At 38.2% G+C, this 27,017-nt stretch overlaps 4 protein-coding genes across 6 annotated transcripts; 2 read left to right on the forward strand and 2 right to left on the reverse strand.

Annotated features, from left to right (window-relative positions):
- The first annotated feature begins 143 nt into the window (after positions 1-143).
- Positions 144-1,576, forward strand: LOC125207192 (probable phospholipid hydroperoxide glutathione peroxidase). 2 transcript variants are annotated; one of them, XM_048106433.1, is made up of 6 exons: positions 144-200; positions 493-569; positions 646-707; positions 825-943; positions 1,062-1,229; positions 1,307-1,576. In XM_048106433.1, exons 1-6 carry the CDS (start codon positions 144-146, stop codon positions 1,355-1,357), a joined length of 534 nt encoding a protein of 177 aa, XP_047962390.1. In that variant the 3' UTR covers positions 1,358-1,576. The 2 variants fall into 2 exon arrangements, with proteins under 2 accessions (XP_047962390.1, XP_047962389.1); XM_048106432.1 differs by having other exon boundaries at positions 1,062-1,576.
- Positions 1,577-1,747: 171 nt separating this feature from the next.
- On the reverse strand, positions 1,748-7,430 carry LOC125207191. The gene is made up of 9 exons (XM_048106431.1): positions 7,313-7,430; positions 6,814-6,883; positions 6,457-6,616; positions 5,488-6,299; positions 5,060-5,233; positions 4,832-4,948; positions 3,631-3,810; positions 2,636-2,682; positions 1,748-2,227 (listed from the first exon to the last, which is right to left on the reverse strand). Exons 2-9 carry the CDS (start codon positions 6,859-6,861, stop codon positions 1,921-1,923), a joined length of 1,845 nt encoding a protein of 614 aa, XP_047962388.1. The 5' UTR covers positions 6,862-6,883; positions 7,313-7,430; the 3' UTR covers positions 1,748-1,920.
- Positions 7,431-10,672: 3,242 nt separating this feature from the next.
- Positions 10,673-11,101, forward strand: LOC125206315. The gene has a single exon (XM_048105588.1). The coding sequence runs from the start codon at positions 10,673-10,675 to the stop codon at positions 11,099-11,101; it is 429 nt and encodes a 142-aa protein (XP_047961545.1).
- A 2,550-nt stretch (positions 11,102-13,651) lies between these two features.
- On the reverse strand, positions 13,652-25,718 carry LOC125208674 (protein HUA2-LIKE 3-like). Of its 2 annotated transcripts, none has more exons than XM_048108326.1 (12): positions 25,541-25,718; positions 25,320-25,459; positions 23,605-23,681; positions 18,347-20,371; positions 17,841-18,249; positions 16,609-16,717; positions 16,396-16,505; positions 16,113-16,297; positions 15,552-16,035; positions 15,004-15,445; positions 14,743-14,919; positions 13,652-14,195 (listed from the first exon to the last, which is right to left on the reverse strand). In XM_048108326.1, exons 2-12 carry the CDS (start codon positions 25,437-25,439, stop codon positions 14,170-14,172), a joined length of 4,164 nt encoding a protein of 1,387 aa, XP_047964283.1. In that variant the 5' UTR covers positions 25,440-25,459; positions 25,541-25,718; the 3' UTR covers positions 13,652-14,169. The 2 variants fall into 2 exon arrangements, with proteins under 2 accessions (XP_047964283.1, XP_047964282.1); XM_048108325.1 differs by having other exon boundaries at positions 13,652-14,067; positions 14,143-14,195; positions 25,320-25,718.
- Between the last annotated feature and the right edge of the window lie 1,299 nt (positions 25,719-27,017).

Genomic DNA, 27,017 nt, shown 5'->3' on the forward strand with positions numbered 1-27,017 from the left:
GCATACATATTACACAAGTAAGCAAAAAATGATATAGCTGCCCCCGGAGATTGATTATAAAAATTTGTTTGCATATCCCCCTTTCCTCTTTCAACCCAACAACAATGTCATTGTAAGAGAAACAATAGATAACAACAGACTCCATGGGGAATTCTTCATCATCAATCACAGAGGGATCCATCCATGATTTCGTTGTCAAGGTTCGTTATCTCTCATATATCTGTTAGAACACAAGATAAATATTTGAATGAAGCATAGGACTGCCTTGCATTGGATTGAGATGATTTCTTCTTCTAGTATAAGACTAATTCACGTGCTAAATCAATTATAATCAATAAAAACCAATCTTGATTTTTGTACACTTTCGAAGAGATTAAGCCGGATTTTCTCCTTGATTCTTCTATATTTCTTTCCAACATTATCAACTGGTATGCATACATGTGTTTTTTGACACATAAAAGTTTGTGTTATTTCGTAATGTGGAGCAAGCAGGACACTAAAGGTCAAGACGTCAGCCTCGATATATATAAGGGGAAAGTGTTGCTTATTGTCAATGTCACCTCCCAATGGTCTTCTCTCTCTTTTATTCTTTGTGTGCGTGTGGTGTGGTGTTTCCTTGAGACTGATCTTTGTTGGATGAAACAGTAGGTGCACAAACTCGAATTTCACCGAGTTAGCTGGGCTTTACACTCAATTCAAGGCTAAAGGTATGCTGTTTTATGCATTAGTACGACCTCTTACGATCTGAATTATTTCTGTTGCTGTTAAATTTGTTTATGTTCATTTTGATTCAGAAAAGGTTTAATTTTTTTGGAGTGTATTAGGTTTGGAGATATTGGCATTTCCATGCGACCAGTTCTCGAAGAAGGAACCGGGATCAAGCCAAGACGAAGAGCAATTCGCATGCACAAGATTCAACGCCGAGTTTCCCATATTTCACAAGGTCACTCTACATATACAATACAGTGAGGAAATTGAAAGCATTGCTATATACTACTTCACGAGGTTGTCTTGTGCTTATATTTTTGTATATTGACAGTATCATTGCCTCATAATTAAAGGTGAAAGTGAATGGAGCAAATGCAGCACCAGTTTACAAGTTCCTGAAATCAAATAAAAAAGGGCATTTTGGGGGTAGCATCAAATGGAATTTCACCAAGTTTCTTGTTGACAGAGATGGACATGTCATCAATCGTTATGGAACAACAACCTCCCCAGCGGCTATCGCGGTCTCTCTCTCTCCCCCCCGTGCGCACACACCCCTCTTTCCCTTACTGATACTGCCAATTTCTGTGTTGCATTGCAGGGTGACATACAAAAGGCTTTGGAACTTGATCGTATCCACAAATGTCGTTGAGGCAAGGCGGGCAAACTTCATGCTGCATCATCAACGGGGAAGCATTTAGGTGCAAGATGTAAAACCTTGAGGGACTGGAACTCTACCATTTTGCCTTTCTTGATATTTCTACTTGAGATAATATTGGCCTTGGCGGCATGTTGTTGTATAGGTCTATGATGACTCTGTACTTTGTTTTTCCGATTAATTCTGAAGCCGATAAATGAATCTAGAAACCTTGATCAATCACTTTAGAATGCCTGATTATTAACAAGGCTGATAAAAGCCAAATAATTTTCTAATCATGAGGCTTATTTCAAAGCCAAATAACTTATCACACTAAGAAGCTTTCTTATCCCCTAATCTCAGGGTTTCTAGCACCACTGTATAGAAACTGAAAAGAATAAAGTGTGAAAACGAACACCTGGAAATTTGCGCTTTATTATATTACATATGAACAAAATGTAGAGGCACAATCACTTAATTTTCAGGCGTTTAAGGTTCCACATAATCTTAATAGCTAATAAACAAAACCAAGCAGATGCTGAAGTATCAGAAGTGAAAGATATGGACGGATTGCAAACTCAAGCAAGCAACATTTCCCACTCGTCGTCTGAAAGTGCCTTGTCATCATTCCCAGCAGCTTCATCTTGAGATGAGCTTTCCGTCGAACAAGAAGCAGTTCCTTTCTTGTCTCGAGTGTCCAGTGACTCAGTTCCTTCGTCAGGAAGTAAGTCCACCTGCTCCCGAATCAAGCTTTTTGAAGATGAAGCAGATGAAGCTAAGATGCAGCTGGTCTGGCTGGATGAGAGTGACTTGCTAAATGGAATATCCTCATCGAAAGTCTCCTTCAGCATCCTCACATCCTGACATATAACAGATATTTCTCCCCTGGAACAAAAGGAAAGAGGGTCGTCAGCTTGGGAATTGTTATGACTTATATGCTATGGACATCCAAAAGAAATCGAGCAACTTCACTAGCAAAAGATTCTGAAACTATTAGGGCATTTACCACCAACATTGATACCCACCAAGTATAAAAAAAGTCACATCAACAAAACAAACACCCACCAACTCCAACTTCAACAATGATAACCACCTTTGTTGGGGGCTCACACAAAATTAATACTATTCCTCTTCAAAGTAAGGTTTCGATGAGCAAAAAAATATTCAATAATAACCCTATGGAATATACAGCACCAGGATAACATTTGCAGATAAAAAATAAGGGTGGTCAGCAACCTGGTATAATAATAGCAGATAAGGGAAGAAAGATTTGTTAAGAACATGTGAACTTACTGCAATGTATCTACTGCACGGCCACGGTCCACAAGAAATTCGCGCAACTGCAACATATATAAAAACAAGATAAATTAGAAATATAGTTCAAGAAACAATGGAGTTGTTACAATGGTAAAAAAGCATTTTAGCATTCCTATGTCCAAATTAATTTACATATGAATCAAATAAATACCACTACTTTTAGAAAGATAAATAGATAAATGACAGTGAGATGTTTTTCCTGATTTTGTTTTAGAAAATTATTGTTTTTTTCCTATGAATGCCATTGTAAAAAATTTAAATCAGATCTCTACAAAATTAATAGTGGTTTCCTATCAAATGCACAATTATTTTTAATGTTATATACACCACTGACGACAGATACACCATAACCTAAGCATAATTGCAAATAAGTGCACAACATTTTTGAAAATTCACGATTGTGTCCCAAAAATTTTCTGCCACCCAAGTGATAATGTGGCACGCTGGAGCTACATGTGGCCTTTCTTATGTCCTCAATTGCTGCAATCATCGTAAGCCCAATTTGAACATCTCCAGAACATACTATGTGGGTTATCGAGCGCAAACACACATCATATTATTGTGGAAACGCAAGAGATGTCACATGTGAATTTCAGCATGTCACATCATCCAGGTGCTGGATTATTTTTGTTGGGACACAAACTTGAATTTTTTAAAAAATTGAGTGCTTTTTTTAATTGTACTTACGTTGGGACACATATGCTGTTGGCAACAAACGATGAGACAAAGTGATATTTTCCCTAAATTATTTAAACTAGTTGTCAAACTATTTTTCTAAATATGAGGGAATAATATTACTCCGTATATAGCATTATTTATGTAAAAATATCATAACCATTAGTCATTTTGACTCGATGAGAATGGTGCTTCAACAAGAAAATGTACTTACCAGTTTCATCCAATCAATGGGATTGGGAGCAAACATACCAATCACCATTTAAGTACAACAAATATGAGACAAGTCACTTTACCTTGGAGTTATCTTCTGCTTGTTGGTTTAGGATCTTTGACTCTTGCAACACTTTCTCCATAATCAATTCCTGCTCAGTAAGGGCTTTCATTGCAGCATTTTCCTTTTCTGTTTTTTCTAGCTCAGCATATTTTATTACATTCTGAGCTTCAGTTAATCGCACCTCCAAGGTTTGTTGCATCTGCAGCAGAAAATATAAATAACTGTGACAAATTGACAATGATCAACCATTGAGGAATTATATGATTCTGTTCACCTTGTTAGCTAGCACCAGATATAAGCTAATAGTATACATGTAAGAAATAAAAATATGGTGTACGGTATAGGATTATATCTGGAGTAATTTATTATGTAAAGCCTAAGATACATTGATGTAGCTAAAAAGGAACCAATGTTAGGCAGATGTTGAGATGCATATCCGAACATACAGATTTAAGAAATTGGCTGAAGTCATAGTCTAATTCAAAAGATCCTCATAATAGCACTAAAAAAGCGAGCAGCAAGCAAAATAATTCTCACACAGTCGCCAATCCCTCCAATAAGCTATGGTTGCTGCATTATTCTTTTCATCGCCAAAAACAAGGATCATCTTTTGACATGGACTTAGGAAGGTTTCATACCCATATTATAGAGGAGATTGGTACCTCTTCAAAAATGAATTGAAGCATTACACAACTCAAGTTGTGTTGGTTGTAAAATTTTAAAATAACTAGCACTTTCAGATAAACCTGAGGTAAGTACAAGACAACACCCAGGAAAAACCTTGAGCACTTCATGAAGCCACACAACTTTATGTTAAATTCAAAAGAGGTAAAGAAGAAGCTTTAACTTGAAATAATCCAAATTAGTAACACATGAGAAAATATTACATAGTGCAAAAGCTTCAAGATGAATGAGCCCACAATGTTACACAAGAAATACTCAAGTAAGGTTATCCGAGGAACAAATGGAAGTCGTCATTGCACTTCTTCCACATCTCCCTATTTTTGTTAGTTTGCAAAACAAATATTACTAAGGAAGGTACCAAGTAACTTGAAAATGTCAAAAGAAGTCACTTTTAGGAACAATTGGACATCAAAATAAAGAATAACAATCTGACAAATCTGTAACACAATTGAGCATGTAGACTTACTACCACAGTACTATACGCAATAAATGTAGGAAGCATTAGCACTGAAAATGAAAGTGAAGCTAAAAAGCACCTCATTAAGAACAGCAAGATATTTGTCTCTTTCAACTGACAACGAGAGTGCACGAGACTGAAGCTCTCTCAACTCAGTTGCTAGGATGGCCTTCTCACCATATACTTCCCCAGCATGCTGGAAGAGGAAATATATTTAGCTAAAAACATTCATTTACTTATTTGGAAAGTTCAAAGTGCTTTAAATACTTGTAAACTAAATGGATAAGGTCAGTAATAGCAATACAACCATGGAATTTGTTTCCTCTGCTAGTTTCACCATATGTTTAAGCTCTTCAGACTTAACCAGTATATCTGTTCCACCCATAGCAGCTTCTACTCTGGCTTGTTCTGCAGCTTTCTCTTTAAGCTCCACTTCCCTCATTAAACTTATTGCAGAGTCCATTGCTGAGAACAACATTTTCTGCAAAATGTATCAGACATCTGATCAATTTTATGAAAAGTGTGGATAATTAGATTATTGGTAACTCAAAACATCACAGATTAAAATAATAATACTTGGAAGCTCGAAATACATGTCTAATGTAAAATGAATATAAGGGCATATAGATACAACAATGTAGAGTAAATCGGTCAAAAAAAGGAAAGATAATCATTTCAAACATTAGATTTTTTATCAAGATTCAAATAAAAAGAAAGAAATTGATTCTATCATACCTTATTATTTCTTGCATCAGCTATAATATTCGCAAGAGCATCAATCATATGGATTTTGCTAGATTGAGACATGGAGCCACTTAAGGTAGACTCATCATCAGAGTCAACGATGTTGTTACCAGCTTCCATCTTGGGAGCACTGTTACAAGGATAACTTACATCTAATTCCCCTGAATCATTTACAGACTTTTCATGGAGTGCTAACAACGGAAAATTATTTTCTGGAAGGCTTGCTGTTAGATCACGAACAATAAATGAAGCAGGTCCAACCACACAAGTCCCTTCATCTCCATAGGATTTCCCCTGTTCACATACGTCATTGGTAGTTGTATCAAACTCAGTCTCTAAGCACCTAGAGTCTGATCCTTCACTTAACATATTCAAATCTTGAATGCTTCCAGAATCTTTTCCTTGCAAGGTCCACATGGTATGACATGCATCATCAGATGCAAGTTGGATGCTGCTATTTGAAGCTGTCTTGTCAGTTTTGGGTTCTACTGACACTTCAATCTGAAGAGTATCTGCTCCATCCGTACTAGTCAAATGAGCAACTTCATCATGAGAGTAAATATCAGTCTTCAATTGCATGTTGTTATCATGTACACTTCCAGACAAATTCAAGTAAGCCATAACACCCTCTAGTTCATGATGTTCAACATTGGTATCAGATAAGGGTTCGGTATGGCCATCATTAACATCACTAAAAGACTTCTGATATCCAAAATTTGCAATATAACTGCTTTGGGCATCAGTTGTTCCTGCAACAGCATTCACAGATGTGCAATCCGCAGTTTGAACAGTGGTAACAGCACCTGCAAGAGCAGTTGGGAATTGGGATCAAGAAACAGAACCACAGCAACAGGGCCTGCCCCAGATATGCAGTAATTCACCATCTGGAACTCAATAGGAAAGTAAGCGACCAAAAGACAGTTTGGGTATCTTAATCAGATAAAGTTTCCAGCTTGATACCTCCTGATGATTCTCCAACAGCACTACTCCCAGTTGAAGGGGTATGTGGTCTCGATCGTTCAGAGAAGAAAGGTATAATCTCCACAAGCACAGCTTCAACAGCTGCATCAGCATCCTTGCTATGCTCAATAGCAACAGCCCTAAGAGCCCGAGCATCTATCTGTTGCCGAAAAAATGATAAGCCGCAAAAGTCACATTAATCTTTCTTAGGGAAAAAAACACAATATAACAACCAAATTTTCAGAATATAAATAAGAATCGCAACAGAATACGAGAATTTAAAAGCATCCTAAAAGTACCACCCGGAAACAATCATGACTGACAAAAATAATAAAAGTTGGGAACGCCAAAACGCACCTGTGGGAAAATCTCCTGCAATGACTTGTAAACTTTATTGAATCCCATCACCGAATTCTAAAAATCAGATCTGCAAATAACAAAAAAATTCAACCTACACGATCATACTGAGATATTCAAACTCAATCAGCTCACCAAGTCAGTACGGCATGCAGTTAAACCCAGATACAGGAAACGTTTAAATAACTTTCTAAACCTAACGCTCAATCACCTTTACATATAAAACGACAATTGAACCAAAATTTGATAAAGTGAAAAAGTAATTCATATAATCACAATAACAACAACAAAATAACTTTGTCTTCTTCGCCCTCTGTGGAGTGTGTGTGTGAGAGAGAGAGAGCAATGATACGAAGGCATCAGATTCGTAGTTTGTACCCGTAATCAGCAGGAAAACTAAACTAAAGGCGGAATTGAATGCAGAGAAACAGAAGCAAACAACGAGGAGAAATCAAACTGCAAACCCCTATAATTAAGAAAATAGAAGCTTAAATCTTACGAAATTGCGACCGAATTTCTTCGGCGGAGCAAAATGAGAACGATATCTCAATCTGATTTGCTCTAACGAAAGATGGAAACTTGTACGTAGTGAGTAGTGACCTTCTCTCTTTGAAAAGGGCTACGTCATTTATATCAATTCATTTAATGCTTTAGATGATTGTACATTTGAGATAACGTGGTTGATTTTGACTTAAGGTACAACGTGATGTAGCGGAAGAACACTATGGCGCTAAGAAATTGGGTAATTTGGTCATTTTGTATTAAAAAAACTTGGGATGATGGTTCGGTGGTTAGAATTATATCAAGATATGTCAATAGAAATAATGGGGGTTCATTGTTTAATCTTCAATTTCACAATTTTCTTTAATTTTACTAATATATTCGTTTTGCCCCTCCTGTAATAGTAATTTAACCTTTCAACGTCATGCAACTATTCCTTTCTTTTCCCTTGCTGTATTGTAGAGAATCTTAGTAGATTTATGACGAAATTAAATCCCATGAGCGTCTGCATTTAGTTTATTTTATGTCTAATCAAAAAAGGTTTTGTATATCAAGAATTAGAGCATCCGCATCGCCATCTCGATGCTGGCTCGGACTCGTCTTGGCGAGACGATCCAGCATCTAGATAGCGATGCAGCCCTCCCGTCGCGTCGTGTCGCGTATCCCTCCGCCTCGATGAAGCTGGCCAGCTCTGGCGCGAGGCGTGACGCCCCTCGCCGGCCTGCGAGTGGACGTCGTCATGCTGACGCAATAAATATTATTTTTTTAAAAAAATCGATTTTCTAAATTTTTTTTAAAAATTAATGAAGTACTAGTTTTTATAATTTAACTGTGCAATTTTTAATTTCTAGTATTTTTAATTATGTCTTTTTATTTTTTTTAAGATTTATTATGTGTTTTTTTTATTTTTTTAGGATTTTAAATTGTAATTTGTTTTTATTTAATGAAGTGTGTATTATTAATTGAATTTGGTGGAAATAAAAATAAAAAATGAAATTGAATGAATGGTTAAGGGATGAGATGGTTAGGAGATGTGGGATTGTAGGTGTTGTCTTTTAGTTAAGAGATGGAGTAAAAAGTGCAGTGGGGCCCATGAATAGTTAAGGGATGAGACGACATTGAGACGATATTGATTCAGGGATGTAGATGGCCTTAGAGCATCCTCATCCGTGCTCTTAGGTAAGAGCACGGAAGTGGTCCCGGACCCACTTTTACTCCTTGTCCTTAGCTAAGAGCACAACACCCACATCCGTGCTCTTAGCTAAGGACAAGCTCAAGGGTCTCACCATTCTATTATTCAATTTAAATACTCCAATTATTAAAAACATTTCTACATTATAAAAATACATTAAAAAATAAAAAATTACATAATTAAAATCCTAAAAGATAAAACTTACATAATTAAAATCCTAAAATATAAAAATTACATAATTAAAATACTAAAAAATAAAAAATACATAATTAAAATCCTAGAAAATAAAAATTACACACGTGGAAGACTAGTCCTCTAACCCCAATTGCCTCTTGAGACCCCGGATCATTTGCTCATGTGTTGCAAGTTGCTCCGGAGTCATCTTAGACGTATCGTTCAAATAGAGTTGACCCAAGAGGGTCCACAACGTGTTGTTCGGGGATGGAGGAGGCACAAAGGGAGCCGGAGCGGGGCGGGGGTGGCTGGAGTCGGGGCGCGACGGTGGGTGCTCGTCGCCTTCTTCCTTCCTTGCGGTCGGCGGGAACTGCTCGGGCCAACATCGGGGCTACCCAAGTTAGGTCCGACAAGCTGGGTAGCCACATCATCGGAGGCGCCGTCGGATAGGGCTACCGACCTCGACCGTTTGCTAGAGGAGCTGGAGGAGGATGCTACTATGCCGCCCATATACTTCGGATGTAGGCGTCCCTCCTGCCAACAATCGAGGTACTTGAACACTTTGAACTTCATGCGTTGGTAGGTCGCCAAGGCGGCAGTGATGGTGTCGAGCTCGCTCGTGCCGCTCCCCGCCGACCGCTCTTCCTGGAGGTAATACCCCTGGAACTTACCGATTGCCTCGTTGCATCTGAAGAGGCAATTGCGCGCCATACTATCATTGCGATAGATGGTTCCCCCCGGCCGGGTTTCATTGTAGAGGCGAGTGATGCGCCACCAATACATATCTCCGGTGTGGTTCGTGCCGACGCCCGGATCTTCGGAGACTGCCAAGTAGGCTTTGAACATCGCCATCATCTCACCCGGAGTGTATGGGGGCGGGTGCCATGAACAAAAGGAGTAGGAATAGGAACAGAGTAGGAGTAGGAGTAGAGCCGCCGCTCCTCCCGATCCGGGTTCGGTGCCCACCCGAACCTCGGAGGCGTTTAGGTCGTGCACCGGGTAAGGATGGTAGCCACCCATAGCTTGTGAACCTTGGGTTTGAGGAGGGGCCGTAAATTGCGTTTCCGGACTAAATCCGGCCTCGGAGTCGAACCAATCGTGGTTCCAACCGCGATTGCCGGAGGGGTGATCGCCGGAGCCGGACATTGTGTAGTGTGGTGGGAATTTAGATGAGAGAGTATGAGGAAAAAGATGAGAGAATGTAGATGGTGATAGAATAGATGAGAATATGATTTTTTTGTATTGAAGTGAGGGTATTTATAGATGAAAATGTGAATTTTGGGGGAAAAAATATTAAAAAATAAATTAAAAGTGGGGAGAAAACGGATATATTTTTTTGGGAAGTGGGAAAATATTTTTTTTTATTTAAAAACATTTTTTTTAATTAATTTTGCATTTTTAAAAAAAATAATTTAAATAAGCCAACGGCTATGCCGTTGGCGAATAAGGCGACGCCACTTGTGCTGCTCAGCGGCACGGACGTGCTCTTAGCTAAGAGCAGCGCCGTGCCGCTGGCACAGGCAGACGAGCTCCATCAGCGGACGGACTAGCCGGTGCTCAGCGGCACGGACGGACGAGCAGCGGCTCTTCACCGCTGCGGATGCTCTTAGCAGCAAGGCACACAGATTATAAGTGATAGTAGTATTGTAGAATTAGTATGTTTTTGTTTCAGATTTTATTTACAGATTTGAATCCGAATCCTCCCATTCAAATGCGATGCAAGATGGTAAATTAAAGAAGCTTACATTTAAAGAAAACGATATATAGTCCCTAAGAATTCTCAACTAAATCGTAACCCTCACCACTAAATATATTAAAATCCTCACTCAACCCTCATTTTCTTGATCTTTACAATAATGTAGGTCAATAGCTCGAACCAACCTCTTTCAAGACAAAGAACCATGAGATCCCTGTCAACCAATATTCCCATATAAATACACACAAGACAATACCAATTATTTCAACAAACACCCCAAAACAAAGATAAAAAAAATGGCCATGAAATTACTAGCAGCCACCATCCTCATCCTCTCCCTCAGCACCCCACAAGCCCACTGGATCCCCCGCCGCCCCACGCCACTCTGCGTGTCCCAGCTGGCAATAGTGAACCGTGCGTGCGGACGTCTGCCATACGCACTAGTCAATCCACCATCCCTACCATCACCTCCCGCCCGAGAGGGAGAGGGAGAGGTGGAGAGCGGGCACCACCACCACCACCGGCAGCGGCGGGAGGGGTATGTGGAGACGGCGCAGGAGGGAGAGTGCTGCCGGTGGGTGAAGGAGGTGGACACGGAGTGTGTGTGTGATCTGCTGGTGCATCTGCCGCCGTTCATGACGAGGCCACTCCACGAGTACAAGGTGATCGTCGACGACAGCTGCGAGGTCAGCTTCAGCTGCGCCTCCAGATTGGTCAACTTCTGAGTTTTCTTGCATCAATGCAAAAATAGTTTGTTCAACAAAAGGGTATTCTCTTTCTAGTTAATTATCTATAGATATCATTTCATGTTTTCTTGCATCAATGCAAAAGGCTATATTTCATTTTGTAAGTGTCATTATTTTCATCATGGTAACATGTATCGCCATATTAATACATGAAATATTCCATTATAGTAAATTGTATCATGTCTCTTTTTCCATATTTTCGAATGGTATATGTATGCTGTATATATTCATTCAAGTTTCAACTTGGGCATGCTAATGTTGTTATATACGATAAGTAACATTTATTCATCAACGTTGATCTACCTTAAAAAATCATTTGTTCTTTTTTCTCACTTCATTTCTCTACCTTAATGGAGAGAGTATATTTCACTTGGAGCTATGTCTTATAACTAGGGGTGTCGAAACGTGTAGTGGGTAACGGGTATTTTCAGACCCGACCCGATACCCAGCGGGTATCGGCCACCCGCTACCCGCAAAAGTCGGGGTCAGGTTCGGGATCGGTTATTCAAACTAGGCGATTATTGGTTATCGGGTTACCCAATACCCGAGCGAGTATACCCAACTATCCGAATAATTACCCGATTCAAACTTTAATTAAATCTAAAATTTGTCCTTTATTTATACAACACAAAATTAAACCACCATATATCTAATCTCGTGGGACAACCAAGCATGAGAAAGAGCAATTTGCTTTACTCTCCTTTCTTATTTCTATAGCTATATTCCTCTCTAATTACTTTCAAATTTTTATAAATAAAATAAGTTTTAAGTATATATGAACCCAAAAAGTGAATTCAGATATGTTATAATTTTTATTCTCATACATCTATATTGGATAATGTTTAATAGCAAGGTATAGTTAATTGCTCGGCTACTCCTCACTAATTCTAAATATACATTCCATAGTATTTATATCACCATTTCAGTTGAGCTCTTTTGACTAAAAAAGCTGCAAAATGATAGAAGTATCAGTGAAATTATTTCTTTCAATTAATGAGTTAATATTTTACATTAACTTGAACAGTAAAGTAAAGGGATGAATATAGTTAGTAGTAGTTGCATAAGAATATTTTATACTATTAGTATTAGGTTGAAGTTTTTAAGCAAGAACATTCCCACATCGATCATAGATTAAAGATGGCAAACCAAAATCTATATAAGAAACAATAGTTTTTCATTACATAGCAGGACATGCAGCGGGAAGGGTACCCGCTTATGCGGGGTTCGGATACCCGCAGCGGGTATTCAGTATACCCGCATTGCTTGCGGATCGGGTATTGGGTACCAAAAAACTTCAATTTTTGGGTGCGGATACCCGTGGTTACCCATTTCGACACCTCTACTTATAACTACTACCTCCGTCCCCCAAATTTTGACACAGTTTACCATTTCGGTCCATTCCTGAAAATTTGACACACTTCACTTTTACCATTTTGGGTAGTGGACCTCATATTCCACTAACTCATTACTACTCACATTTTATTATAAAACTAATATATATGTCAAAATTTGGGGGACGGAGGTAGTAAAAAAGTATATGTAGTATCGTATACTAATATTCCCTCCGTCCGGCTAAGTATATGTAGTATCGTATACATACTAGTACTCCCTCTGTCCCGCTACAATGAGGCGCTCCAAATCGGACAATATTTTGAAAAAATGATAATAAATAGTTAGAGTAGAGATAAAGTAAAACAAGTAATATAATAATGTATATACAACTCTTTTTTACATTATTCTCTCTTACTTTACTTTCTCTCCACTCTATCTATTTATTACTATCTTCGCAAAACAACAACCAGAAAAAAACACCTTGTTTGTAGTGGGATAGATTTATACTCCCTCCGTCCCTCATAATTTGTCACCATTTGACCCGGCACGGATTTTAAGAAATAAAATAGAAAGTTCGTTGAAAAAGTTGGTAGCATGTTAGGTCCTATTTTTATATATTAGTTTTATAATAAAATGTGAATGAGAATGAGTTAGTGGAATATCAGATCCACTACAAAAAATGGTAAAAGTGAAAGGTGACAGATTTTTAGGTACGGACGAAAAAGAAAATAGATGACAAATTTTCAAGGACGGAGGGAGTAGTGAATAAAGTATGGGCTATAAAATCACACAAAACACAAAATGCTAGTAATATCCAAATGAATACCATTTAACTGTATAATAATACCCGTATTAAAATTCTAAATACAAGCGTGCATATTTTTTTTAATAATCCCTATATAACCAAAATTTATATAAAAAAAAATGAACAATGCGAATAAAGAACTTTCACTCTTTCATCAGTTACACCTAGAAAACAAGAGAATAAAACTGAATGTTTTCAGTCGACCAGCTTAACCGAGAATAGTATAAAGTTAGGCAGATTCGTCAGATAAAATATTACTTTGACTTAATTCGTAGAAAACCTACCTAGTGGAATCATATCATCAATCCAAAACATAGGGCATAAAAAGAGATCGACAATTACAAGCCAGATGCAAGACGCAATATATAATGCCATTATAAGAGAAAAAATGGTTAAAGACATGTAACCTTGAGCTAGATTAATTATAATCGGCTGAGGAAGTCGAACAACTCACAATGTACATGGTAACCGTGATAATTATACAACGACAGCCACCTATTTAGAATGAAAGAGAATAGGACAGAAGATACATATCATTATCAGATGTTGAAGGCAGATCAGATCCTATATTGTTGCTCCAAAAGCTTATAATTCAACAAACGTAATCATAATTTAGCGGCCCGGGGATGAGATACTACATCTCCCACTTACCAAACAACCTCTCATTCTCTGTTCATAAGGCAGCGACAAACAGATTGACAACATATGTATGTACAACCACCGGAGGAGCACAGCCTCTCTTCTTTGTGGCCACAAATCAGTAACCCTCAGACAGTTCCAGAAGAGTTATCTCTGTTGAAATACCGAGCTAACCATATAGTACATGGCAAAGTCAGCAAGCAGGATTACATTAATGAACATTTCATAGGACACGTTGAAATACCAGTTTGCTGGAGCTGATCCAAAAAAGTTATCCTGGCTTCCAAAAGTTAGGGCCTGAGAAACATAACAGAGAATAAAAATGTGTAGCAGCTAAGTAATTCCAAAACATGATTCCATAGTAAAAACACACAATTTTAACAGAAATACACTCCCAATGTATCTAATTGTCAGGTTACTGCAGAGTTGATGATGAAGAAATTGAAGAATCTTCAAGTTTACAGGGAGAGTAGATTGATCATTCAGCTTTCTGAAGAAGCAAGGATTTTATTAGGCTGGATTGCAAATATCTGCAGCATTTCTGTAAACAGAATTGCTGGTGCAACCATATCCAAGAAGGAAAGATACAGATCTTCCTGAGGCCATAAATTGTATAGGATTGCTAAGATTTAAAGTGAAAATTTCCTACAGGGGAGTTATAACCTACCAACTTAAATTGTTAGAGAACCCAAAAAGAACAGAATTTTCTACAGGGAAGTTGCATACTATCAAAACCCACCCACCTGCTTTTCCTTCAATATTCACAAATAACTGAGCTTATGAGCGCATCAGCAAAACAAAGACCAGATAATTACTTCCTTCATAAGAGAGAGATATGACAAACCTTTATTTGCCACTGGAATAGGACCTTCAGATGGTGGCCCATAAGGATTCATTTGTCTGTGATTCATGGAACGTGGAGGGTAATTCCACCTATTATTAGAAAATTCAGAATCACGGACTGGGCCAGAGTATGGCATTGGTGCATGAGCCATTCTGGAACCATCACAATGGTATGGACCTGAGATATAGTTGTATTATTCACATGATCTGAACATAACAAATGACGACCTGAGAAAAAGTAAACTGAGAATGCTTTAGTCACCAGAGACAGGCGGCATACGTGGCCTCCAGCGCTCTCCAATATTATCCCGCTCACCAGACTTATATCTGTCTCGATCCCTGTAAAAATTTCCATTTTCTGTGCTACGTGATGTGAATCTATTGGGATGAGAAGGGGGTGGAATATCCCTTCGCGATTGGCTGCGTGGCTCTTGGACATATGAGAAATGATCTGAAGGCGCAGGGTGTGGTGGGGGCAGATGAAAACCCTTGCTGAAAGCCCCATCTGCTGGCTGGAAGCCATTTGATGATCTACCAGAGAAATGGGGAATGTGCTGATCATTGCAAGGACGATTATTACTGCCATAAGGAATATGTCTTGCCAATTGGGCTTCAGAGTCTCTGTTGTCATAATGCCGATGATGCACCATGTCTAAGGTTCTTGACTTGGTTCTTGGCGAAGGAGACCGCCTCATAACGGGTTCCTGATCAACAAATTTCAATTATGAAGGTACATGGGCAAAGTAAATAGAAAGATCTCAATTAGCCATAGATCAAAAGACCAAGAATATGATATAGAAGATAAAAAACCTGAGAATTTGAATGAGAAAATTTTGGAACAGAATCAAGCACAGCAGGAGGAAAACCCGATCGAGGTAGTGGATGAGCTAGAGGCGCAGGTGGAGGTGGTGGTGGAAGCGGAGAATGAGGCGGAGGTGGAGGCAGAGGCGGGGCAGACCCCGGAAAACGTGCAGATATCAGATGGGCATCCTCGTGTTGTTGAGCAAGAAATGGTGCTCCATAATGGCTATCAGCAATACTACCGGTAGAAGCAACTTCAGCATCACAGCACGGAGCCACATCTTCCATCTCAAGCTCACCATCAACATCTTCCAAGATATGGCTCCGTTTCTCAGCTGTAGCACTCACATTTGGTTCTGCATCAACATGTACATTTTCCATATTATGCTCAGGAGTGACAGCCTCAAAGTTCTCTCCATCAGAATCACTGCCTCCATCATCATCCCTCAACATAGGAGGCATACAAAAACCAGGAAGCTGGATGCTTGAGTTACTAAATTGATAAGAAGTTTGTTAGTCATTGTATAAAAACAAATGCTGAAACCTAAGGAAGCCTGGAGAGAAAATTACCTTCCATACTCATCAACCAACATCCCTTCCATTTCCCTAATGGGATCATCAAAAGGCCTTTCAAATTTACAAGATCTCCGAGAGCCACCACTAACATGCGAATGGTAAAGAGCATCAAGTTCTCGAATATGGTGGCGAACTAAGGTCTCAGGAAGAATCTTCCTCTCTAGCCAAACTCTCAAAACCTATCCAGCACATAGTAAATTAACCAACAGTTACTGCAAAATATGCAATAATTGTGAGAGGAACAATGAGAATACATTAAAAAAGAAGCTTCACTCACTTTCAAGCACTGCCTATGATTGTCACAATAGCCAGTACCAGAAGGGGCAGCAGCCAATAGTAAACGTGACAAGACTGCCTGAATTGCTGAGGGATATACACCAGCATCACCTGACCAGGTATATTATATAAATCACCATCGAAGAGAATTCAGTACAATTAACAAAGTAAGCAATAGCAGAGGTACATAAAACAGAACTAGGACAGAAGCTACCTTTCATGCCACCAGAGCACTGTGCGATTGAGTCAACAAGGAAAAACAAGTCAACCTTTTTGTGTGGACTCGATTCACTTTCCAAATTATGGGCCAGTAATTCAACCACCTAAGGAAAACAAAATATCAGCGCATCGAAGAGGTTATGCAGAACCGAAAAGAGAGATTAAAACAAAGAGAAAATATACTAAAGGAAGAACTGATGTGGGTTTAACACTTAAACTACAGTCAGTAGAAATCAATAACACATGCTCATTCGTTACTGTGAACTAACATAACTCGCATATTCATTCGTTAATATGAACTCATATAAATCTCGCATAGTTGTTCTAAGTCAGAGAAGTTCCAGGTCATTTACAGTTTACACCACTATTTACAATTCCAAACATCTTTATTGCCATAAATATCCTTTAATATAGAGGCCGTGGAGGAGAGGGCCAATGCTAAACAGAACCAATATGAGCATTGAGCAAGAGTTTCCAAGTATTGTAAACGGTACAAATCAAGTTCTCATATCAGAGATTCAGATGCATAGAAGATGCACCATACTTTTCCCTTGGGCATTTAGATGCATGAAAGATGCACCGCCTACTTATCCCTTGGGCATTCAGCTCACAAGAAACCTATTTATATTGATTTTACACATACTTAAACTATACTCCCTCCGTCCCAAGGTAGTAGAGGCATTTCTTTTGGGTACATGATTTAAGAAATTGATGAGTTAAAGGTTAAAGTAGAGGAATAAATTAAGAGAGGGAATAAATTATGAGAGCAAAAGAGAGTAAAATATTAGAAAGAGAAAAAAGCTTTTGCCAAATAAGAAAATGACTCAACAACCTTAGGACAGCCCAAAAAGGAATACGACTCAAGTACCTTGGGCTGGAGGGAGTATAAAACATCTGCTGTCACATAATCATGAAAATGGATGTTGATTTCAACTTCAAGCAAGTAACGGAATATAAACTACTCCCTCTGTCCCATTAAAAAATGAAATATTTTCCTTTATAGGTTGTCCCATTAAAAATGATACATTTCCTAAAATGGAAATACCATCAGCTCTACTTTTTCCCCTCTCTTGCTTTACTCTCTCTTCATTAACTCACAAAACTAAACTACATAAAATCCCATGCCGAACGTTACAGATTTAATAGGACGGAGGGAGTATATAACATGCAGGTTTATGACATAGAAGAAAGGATATAAAAGCCATGGATAACAGTGAACAAGGCTACCTTAGTTGCAAAACCAAGTTTTGCACAGTCAATGGCAACCCGCGTTGCTCGACCAATGCTCTCCTTAGTCCTTGTCAAAGATCGGATGGCAGCTTCAAGTGATGACAAAAGTTCCACCTTATTGCTTGACTTGACCCCAAGTTTAGCTTTTTCAGGATGCAATTGAGCAGTAATGCAAGAGCCTCTCTTTTCAACATAACTATCAGATGAGGAAATGCCGCACATGGAAGAACTGGGAGGAGGTGATTTCGTAACAGATCCTGTTCGATCAGATAAATGTGAAGAAGACTGAGCAACTGAGACAGTTCCAACTTCTAGATGACTGCTATCCAGAACTTTCAAGGGACTAACTGATAGTACAATATTAGAATCTGCACATGATAGGCTTGCTTCTCTGATAAATCCAGACCTAGAGATACATCAAGCCCGAAGAGGGTAAGTGTTAGGCAGACAAATTGAATCGGACTAGGAAAAAGTGAGAGTAAAGTACATAAGACTAATTTTACCTCTGACTCCCTTGGTTCTTGGATAGAGAAAGGATTGTTTTCTTTTGTAATTTATCACCACAATCTGAACTGTCTATAAGTTTACATTTCTCAACATCAAGTGAATCACCAGTAGTCTCTTCCACCAAGAGAGAATTTGAGTCCATCAGGGAAATCTTGGCATCAGTTGTTTTAGTCGTCTCCTTAAACTCTGGAGATTCGTTCTTGCAGTTATCAAGAGATGAATCCAAGCATGGCCTGCTACAGTCTAAATGAGACAAGCTGGGAGTGCTCGCTAAATCCAGATTTGGATCTAAATGATGAACAGAATCACAGAACTCAATCAAGCTAGATAACTGCAGGTGTTTGCTCTCAACAGCGTGTTTGCTCTCAACACCTTCGGTGTGACGAAATGAATCCTTGCATGATTCTGGATTTGAGCTACCAACACCAGAAGTTTTACAAGAATCTAACACCACTTCAATGGTTTCCCCATGTTTTTCAGGGACATCCTCCTTTAGCCCAGGACAGGACCCAGAAACACTTGACAGAGGAACTCTAGTACTGAGCTCCCCCACTGATCCTAATCCCGAATCGACCACAGCTTTTTCTTCTGTGGACAGCTCAAAGCATTTTGCAGAAGAACAGCCTTCATTAGGAGTATCCACCTTCGGTGAACAACTAGAAGTTCTCTGACTGAGGTCAGCTTCATTAGCAGACATTGCCTCCAAAGCACGAGTTAGACGCTTCGATGGAGGTAAAGCAGCCTCACCATCCACAAGATTCTTTCTAGTTTCCCAATACTGAGGCTTTCTATCAAGACTATCAAGTGATAAAGGTGAAATATATGAATCTTCTTTGACAGATATTGCTTCAGTACCAGGAGGAACATGCACCTTAATATTCGAGAGCCCATCAGACTGTATAGAGGTTTCAGGAACTTTCTGAGTTTTTTCTTCTTCATGAGCTAATTCGGTATCTTCATCCCCAACAGGTGATGATTTACCCAAACGAACTCTAGCCCTTTTGCTTAAGGGTAGATGCTCATCCCCATCTTCTTTAGGACATTTTTCAGCTACATTTTCATTATTACTAGGTGAAAGGCAGTCAGTCTTAAGTGCTTCAGTCTCGGAACCAACCTCATCTGATTTAGCCACCAGATCACTTCTATGTCTTTTTCGATTAGGCTTCCTTTTCTTCTTAATAATATTAGCATTTGTTTGAAAGTCAAGCCGGTCACTCAACTCTGTTGCTCCTTCGTTCTTTTCAGTGAAAGGGTCCTCCTCTACTGGTTTGCATCCCGAGTCCACAGAGCTGCGACCATTGAGACTATCAGAATCAGAGTCTGCTGTCATAATCTCAGAGTCATTCTCTTCCACACTACAATTAGACGGAAAAAGAGGTGAGTTGGCATTGTTCCCCTCATAATCATCAGATGATTTAATGATCCTTCTACTTCTTCTAAGAGATCTATCCTGTGCCTTAGCACCCAACCGCCTGGAGCTCCTATGATTGTTGGAAGGAGGCAATGTTTGCTCCTGCAGTCCACCCACATCCACCCTTGAAGAACTTCTCAACTTTCTAGCAGATAACCTCCTCTGCTTACCAATAATTCGTGATTGAGCAGCATCAGTTTTGCTTCTTGTTGAATAAACATGTATTTCAGTAAACCCGGAATTTGAATGTGCCTCCTCCAGTTGCATCTCCTCATCATGCAGAGCATCTTCAGCTGCTGCCGCTACAGCAGCTTCAGTTAGCGAGTTCAAATCATTAGTGGATCCACCAGAAAGTTGTTTAACTGTAGTCATGGCAGCTTCATCATTCACAGGTCTAGTCAAGGACTCATCTGAGTTGTTTTCATTTGTGGTAACAGTTTCCTCAGTGACATTATCACTAACCAGGTCCTGTTTCTTCAGCTTCTCAAAGCAGTCAACTATCTCTCTTAATGCACGAGCAAAATCAGAACCTTTACCGTGGCGTTTACCTGACAGAGATACTTTCTTCTCTTCTGTGAACTCTTCAATATCAGCATGATTACAGAAAGCACTGTACAAGAGAACAAATACTGATAGAATTCAGAAATCAAAACTACAATAATTTTTACAAAAATGCTACCAATTATACGGATACAATACAAAGATAATGAAGTGTTTACATTGCCATCCAATTCCAGTTCCTCGTTGTCAACTTAGAGATGCAACTAAAGTGTGCCAAGTGCCAACAATATAGCTCAAACACATTGTTGAGAAGGCAGAATGTGCTGGCAGAAAGTTAAAGCCCTTAAACATTATTCTGGAGTGTGATGATGATAATGCATGCATTTTACTTTTCATCTATTATTCTAAGTTGTTTACTTAAGCCTGGTTTTATAACTAGATAGTTTTTAGTATTTGACTCCCATTAGAGTTCAATTTACACTAGTTCAACAAAAATAGTCTTCAAATGGAACTTGTGATTGGGATGTTGGTTCAAAAAAAAGCTTACAAGAGGCAATAAGAAGAACAAATCTCCATACATGTGTCAGTATGTTTATTTCGTATTTACATATATTTAGTACAAACAAAATTATTGCAAATCTACTAAATAAGTTATCTTAAAACCAAATAAAGATATACTATAATAATTCTAATCAAATACTCCAGTTGACAAATAATATTAATTCCCAATCTAAACAAAACACTCAAACTAATTCCCAGGTAACTTGCATCAGCCATGGGCAGGATAGCTTTGGATAATAAAAAAAATGGCAAGGAAATAAGAGATATGATCTATAACTGCGACATAACTAAGAGTAACCGCTCGCCTATAAGCTCAAATATACCAAATGCAGCTCAGATACACAACGGTTCTAAAAAATGTTTTAAGATCATAGGCATTTCCCTTCCGCCTCATAAGGTGTAAGCCTCGAGGCAGTCTGAGTGTAAAGACCGAAGAATAAATCATAAATACACATAAATATTACTCCCTCCGTCCCACTCAAGATGTCCACATTCTTGAGCGGCACAGGATTATAGGAGGAGTTGTTAGGTAGAATAAGTAGATAGGAAAAGGTAGTTGAATATTTTAATGAGGTGAGAGAGATTTATCTCCAAATATAGAAAGTGGACAACTTGATTGGGACAAACTAAAAAGGAAAGGTTGACATCTTGAATGGGACAGAGGGAGTATTAGCTAATACAAGAAGAACGAAATAGTATAACAAATATATGAAAAATGAAAAAAAACATCAAATATAAGTTCACAAGTCATAAGACTCATAACACTACATAACTATCAGTGCTGTCAGGACTGTGGGGCGCACTAAAGGCGATTACGTAAAAATCCAGGGCGCTCGTGGGGGGGGGGCACCACAAATAAGGGTGTACTAACTACTAACCATTTAAAAATCAGTCAACCTACACTAGAAAGTTCAATAATAGCAAATAAAACATAAAATTATTCATACGAACAATACAGATCATACTTCATATCACTCAAGAAATCAGAAAATTCTCAAAAACAAATTGCATGACAAAACAACTTAATAAACAGAAATTAAAAGCATCATGATTACATATACGCAGATAAGTGTATATTTATCCACTTAAAGCCTGATAAAACAGCACAATTACACGGATACATATAATTACAAGTTATTAACTGAAATTACATGACAATTTATCCAGAATTAAAGGATAATTATCAAGGATTGAAATTAGAGCAAATAAAACACTAACTCAATCCTTATTTAAAATTAAACCTTAAATTCTAATTCAACCGCAACTGAAAGAATTCCGGTCAACCACTGCCAGGACCTCGGTTGCCAACAACTCACCGTCGATGCTAGGGTATCTTATCGCTGCGAAAGGGACGTTTCCGGGAGTACTTTCCAATTTCCATTAGAAAAAATTTGAGGGGTGGTGGTCACTTCTTCGGCTAAGTTTGCAGCCACCGCCGCCAATTGTGGCCTGAAAATGGGAGAAAGAACGGGAAGGGGCGGTGAAGGGTCATCGATACTTGGAGATTTTGTCAACCATAACTGCCGGAATTGGCCGGAATTGGCATTTATCTCTTATAGTTTCCAACAAGAAACCTAATTGCCCCAAGTCGAGCCCCCATGCACCCCGCACCACAAGGGCATTGTGGTTTTGAGTTTTCACAACCTTAACAACTATGTGACTTTAATTGGGGTTTTAAGTAATTTTTGTAGGTTTTAGGCCTTTAATTGGAGAGAGCGAGTAAGAGAGCACGCGGGCCAAGAGCATGAAAGAGTGACGGAGAGAGCACCGCGCGCAAAAGTATAAGCTTTTAGGCAATTGTTATGTTCTTTTTATTATTTGTTAATTAGGAGTTTGTTAAAAAAGTTATAACAAATTGAAGTTAATTTATTGAAGCCCGCGGGCCTGGGTCTGTTCTAATCACCCCGACCATACCAGAGCGGAGGAGTGATATTGTAGGGGTGGATGAATGGGTGGCCAAGGCCAAGGTGTTGTGATTAGGGTTTCTGGGTAGTAACTATAATTCCAGCCATTCGGGGCGTCGGCAGTCTACGAAACCTCTGAGGATAGACTACCTATCACCTCCCTGGTATTTCCCCTCTACTTTACAACCACAATTGGCTGTGGCTGGACAGAATTTTGGCACTGGCAGTGGTGTTCAAGCTGAATAATTAGGGTTGGCATAAGGAGGATGAAGGGCCTACGATTCTCTGCACATCTAGTTTAAAAATAGTGTTTTATTTGTGCATGGAGTGTGTATTACATTTGTTTGTGTGCATCTTTATTTAAATCGGTGTGCATATTTAATTACTCCTAATTATCAGTGCATAGTCTATTCATTGGTGTGCAGCTGCACTGTACACCTTTTAGAAGCATAATTCAAGCTGCTCATTAAATTAGTTATTCAAGTTTTGTTAATTATTAGTGTCAGCGCAATAGGTTTGTGTTATTATTATCTTAATATACAGCATATGTATGTGTGTTCTACAATTTAGTGCGCCCCGTCACTCCATCGCCCTGAGATTTTACCTACCCGCCTCAGTGCCCCACGCCCCTAAAAATATTGATGAGCAGTTAATCGAACACAATAAAACTGTGCAGTTAATTACGGGTTCTCAATTTAATCTAGCATGTAGCATCACCAAATAAATAAGGGCATTTACTCTGTTACTCATGATATATCATATAAAACCAAAACTTCAGCCCAAAAGGAAACCTCAGACACTTTTCTAATGCAAGCCATTGGAAAACCAATAAAACCTAACCATACATTATCTACGCAAAACATAAAATATAACTTACATTTGTTGAGTCCCAAAAAAGTGAACAAGTACTTTCTTCAGATCAGAAGGGTACCCCCATTTTTGTGGCTCGCTCACCTGCCATGGGGAAAATGAAGAAACAATAGTCAGAACAGTAACTTGAATGAGAATTGAGAAGGTAACAGAACAGTTATGGGAAAGGCCATTAAGGCATGGAATCAGACAACATATAGTGATTCTACCACTATCAATGAATGACACAGTATTCTTTCAGTTTGGTCACATACTGAGACCAACTACCAAAATCAAAACGTGAATTAAACTTCAGTAAAATACTAAAATTATGCAAAACTAGGAAGCCAAACAAAAACTCTAAGTTCGTTTCAGCCGCCTAAACTAACTGCAGAAACCCCTAGTCATATGCAAGAGTATATGATGATATCATATTCCGGTAATATTTGTCAGTTCAACCAGCTCCTTTCCAGTTCCTCAAAGCATGATGATGAAGAGTTCTAAAGAAAGCTTCCTCACCTTGAAAATATATCATGTAATAACTTTAGCAAACAAAGAAAAATTAAATCTGTCTATTCAAACACCTTTTTTCCAGACTAGTTCAACATAGCCATAATTTTAGAACACTGCAGAGCTTAACGAGTATTCATAAATAAGGCAAGGTGCCGTAGGAGCTTAAAATGATACACCACAAAAGCCCCCATGCGCAAATTCAGGGAAGCTGAGTGCATCATTCTGAAAGAATTTTCTATATACTCCGTATTATATGGTATTCTAGTGAAACAAATCAAAATGTGTATGATGGAACAGTAGTCAGTTAAAACTGCCATCAAAGATTTGGAATGTAACTAAAACCTTCCAATGGTAAGAGGTATTAACATCTAGAAGGTAAATGGGTGGGTTTTTTCTATTATATGCTGATGGAAAACAGAATAAACGTGATCATATAATCCAATTCAGCCGATATCTTTTAACCAAAGTCGTGCTCTATAAATAGGATTTATGACAAGCCAATAAATAAGCTTAAACATTGATTCGTTATCATTATTTGTCTTAAAACTAAAGGCCATTCTTTTTTTCCAGAATCCTGAAAGCCCAGTTACTTTTCCAATTAAATGGCAAAGAAGTACACTGTGCAGAACCTCTGCAGCATTGCACCTGGTGTGCCAAACAAACAGACAAGTACTATTGGCAACATAGAACTAATCAATATTTTATCCACAAATCATTCCAACTTCAAACTAGCCCTGTTTTTGTACTTCTTATGATTCCCTGAAGGTAAAGAACACCCAAATTCCAACAAGGCACGCAGACTACAGAGACGACAGGGTATAGACATCAACACAGATACTAAATCAGGAATAGTTACGAATTCATATAAGGAACTAAAGTGTAACAACGCCGTTGCTATGTATGCCTTGATTGCATTTACTTCACGGTTATCTATACCCATCAAAAGTATGTAAAGCACAGCTATACAAAAAATAACACCTGCGCTAGTCTTCACTATCAAAGTGGAACTCAACTTAAACTGCACCCACATATACAGCTTCAGCAAGCAAAAAAAAACGCAAAATCAATCGAAACTATGGCACTCACCCAGATCCAAAGTTAGCAAAGTATAAAAGGCACATATATAAAGAAACCGAACACTAAACGCAATTAAACTAGCATGCAACACGAAACCCTAACTCTTAGAGAGAGAGAAACTAGAAAACAAAATAAAAGGCTAAATAGACATACAGTTGCAGGCCAGGCCGGAAACCCCTTGACTTTGGCGAGCACGAGATCGCCGACCTCCCACTTCCGCTGGGCGGCCGCTGCCGCCGCTTTAGCCGCACCTCTTCTCCGGCTCGGAGCCATATGAATGCTACATAAACTAACTACGCCAAAGCATTGGATAGTCAAACAATAAAATATGACAAAAAAGAACCCTAATTTCTGAAATTATCAGCATAGAGCACCCCAGCAACACGATATTCGAGTAGGCGAGCTGCACAGGAGTTCGATTGAACAAAACCCTAGTCCTAAACTTAATTCAAAATCGGAGTGAGTGGGTGCTGTGTGGTAGAAAAGAGTTGGGCAAAAGAAATGGAGAGTTTGGTTAGTTTCTGGAAGGGGCGGCGCTATTTGCTAAACGGCGCAGGTGGTGGGTGTAGTGTAGGATAGAAACTGCGACAGCGCGGGCAGCACGTGGCCCGCATTATTACTGGCCCATTTTCAAGAGTAGGCCGCGCATATTACGGGCCTACTTTTATTTTCATACTCCATATACAAAGGTAACTAAGATTAAGCTTGTGTTGTAGGCCCTCTTCTTCTTAAATTTTAGGTACAAAATTCAACTTCAACTATGAAATCATGGACAAAGTAAAAAGGTTAATATTTTTTAAAAGAATCAAGTCAAGGGAAAGTGTATTGTATTGACTCCAAATATTTAATCATAATATTCATTAAGAAACAAAAATTACCCAATTTCAAGATTTAACAATTACTAGTACTATTTATTTTACTTGAATTCAATTTATAAGAAACATTGTATACAACATGTATATCCAGTTAAGTGTACATTTTATTGCAATCAGTTTTTTTCGTTTTCATTTTAACTAGTATCACCCCCGTGCGTTGCACGACTCATTGAAATTTCTTCACACAAAATTGGAAATGCCAATTTACTTTAAACAAATGAAATGATAAAAGTAAAATTATAGAGAATTTATAAATCACATCTAAAATTTTATAGAGTTTATAGATCACATTAATTAAAAACAAAAAAACAAAAGAGCTTCCCATATTGTCTTGTTGGTTATTTTAAATAATGTTAAAAATAAAATATTATATTTATAATTTTATATTTGAATTGGTCATCAATCTCATTAATTACTGATCAATAAACATTCAATAATTCTATTAATTGAGAATCGATTAACAATAGATCGTTAATCATCTATTACTAAAATATAATGGATTAGGATGCAACTAAAAAATGAAATTTTCAATAAAAAATATGAATTCCCAAAATCGCCTATGCTCATGCAGCTCTACCCACCCGCTTTTCTCCGTTCATCATCTCCAACACTTTCATTGTCATGCGTCGACCCCATCTTTTCAAATAATAAAAACGCAAACAACAAATATTAGTAACAAAATATAGTCACACAAAAAGAGTGTGCAAAGTAAACAAATTGTTTTTTTCCAAAAAATTCAGTGAAGTAATAGAAGGTAATAAGTAACGTACAAGCAAACAAAGATAGGAGTATATTTATAGCCATTGATTTAAATTGTATCCATATATTATTTATTTGTAAAGGCTTTAATGTTAAATAGTGCAACGAATAATAATTGTTAAGGAAAATAAAAATAATTAGTAATTAAATAAAATTAATATCATTAAATCTTAAAAGTTTTATAACATTGATTCATGATTCACGATTTAAGCATGAA

The sequence above is a fragment of the Salvia hispanica genome, chromosome 2 (assembly GCF_023119035.1).
Source record: "Salvia hispanica cultivar TCC Black 2014 chromosome 2, UniMelb_Shisp_WGS_1.0, whole genome shotgun sequence".
Taxonomy (NCBI): Eukaryota; Viridiplantae; Streptophyta; class Magnoliopsida; order Lamiales; family Lamiaceae; genus Salvia; species Salvia hispanica.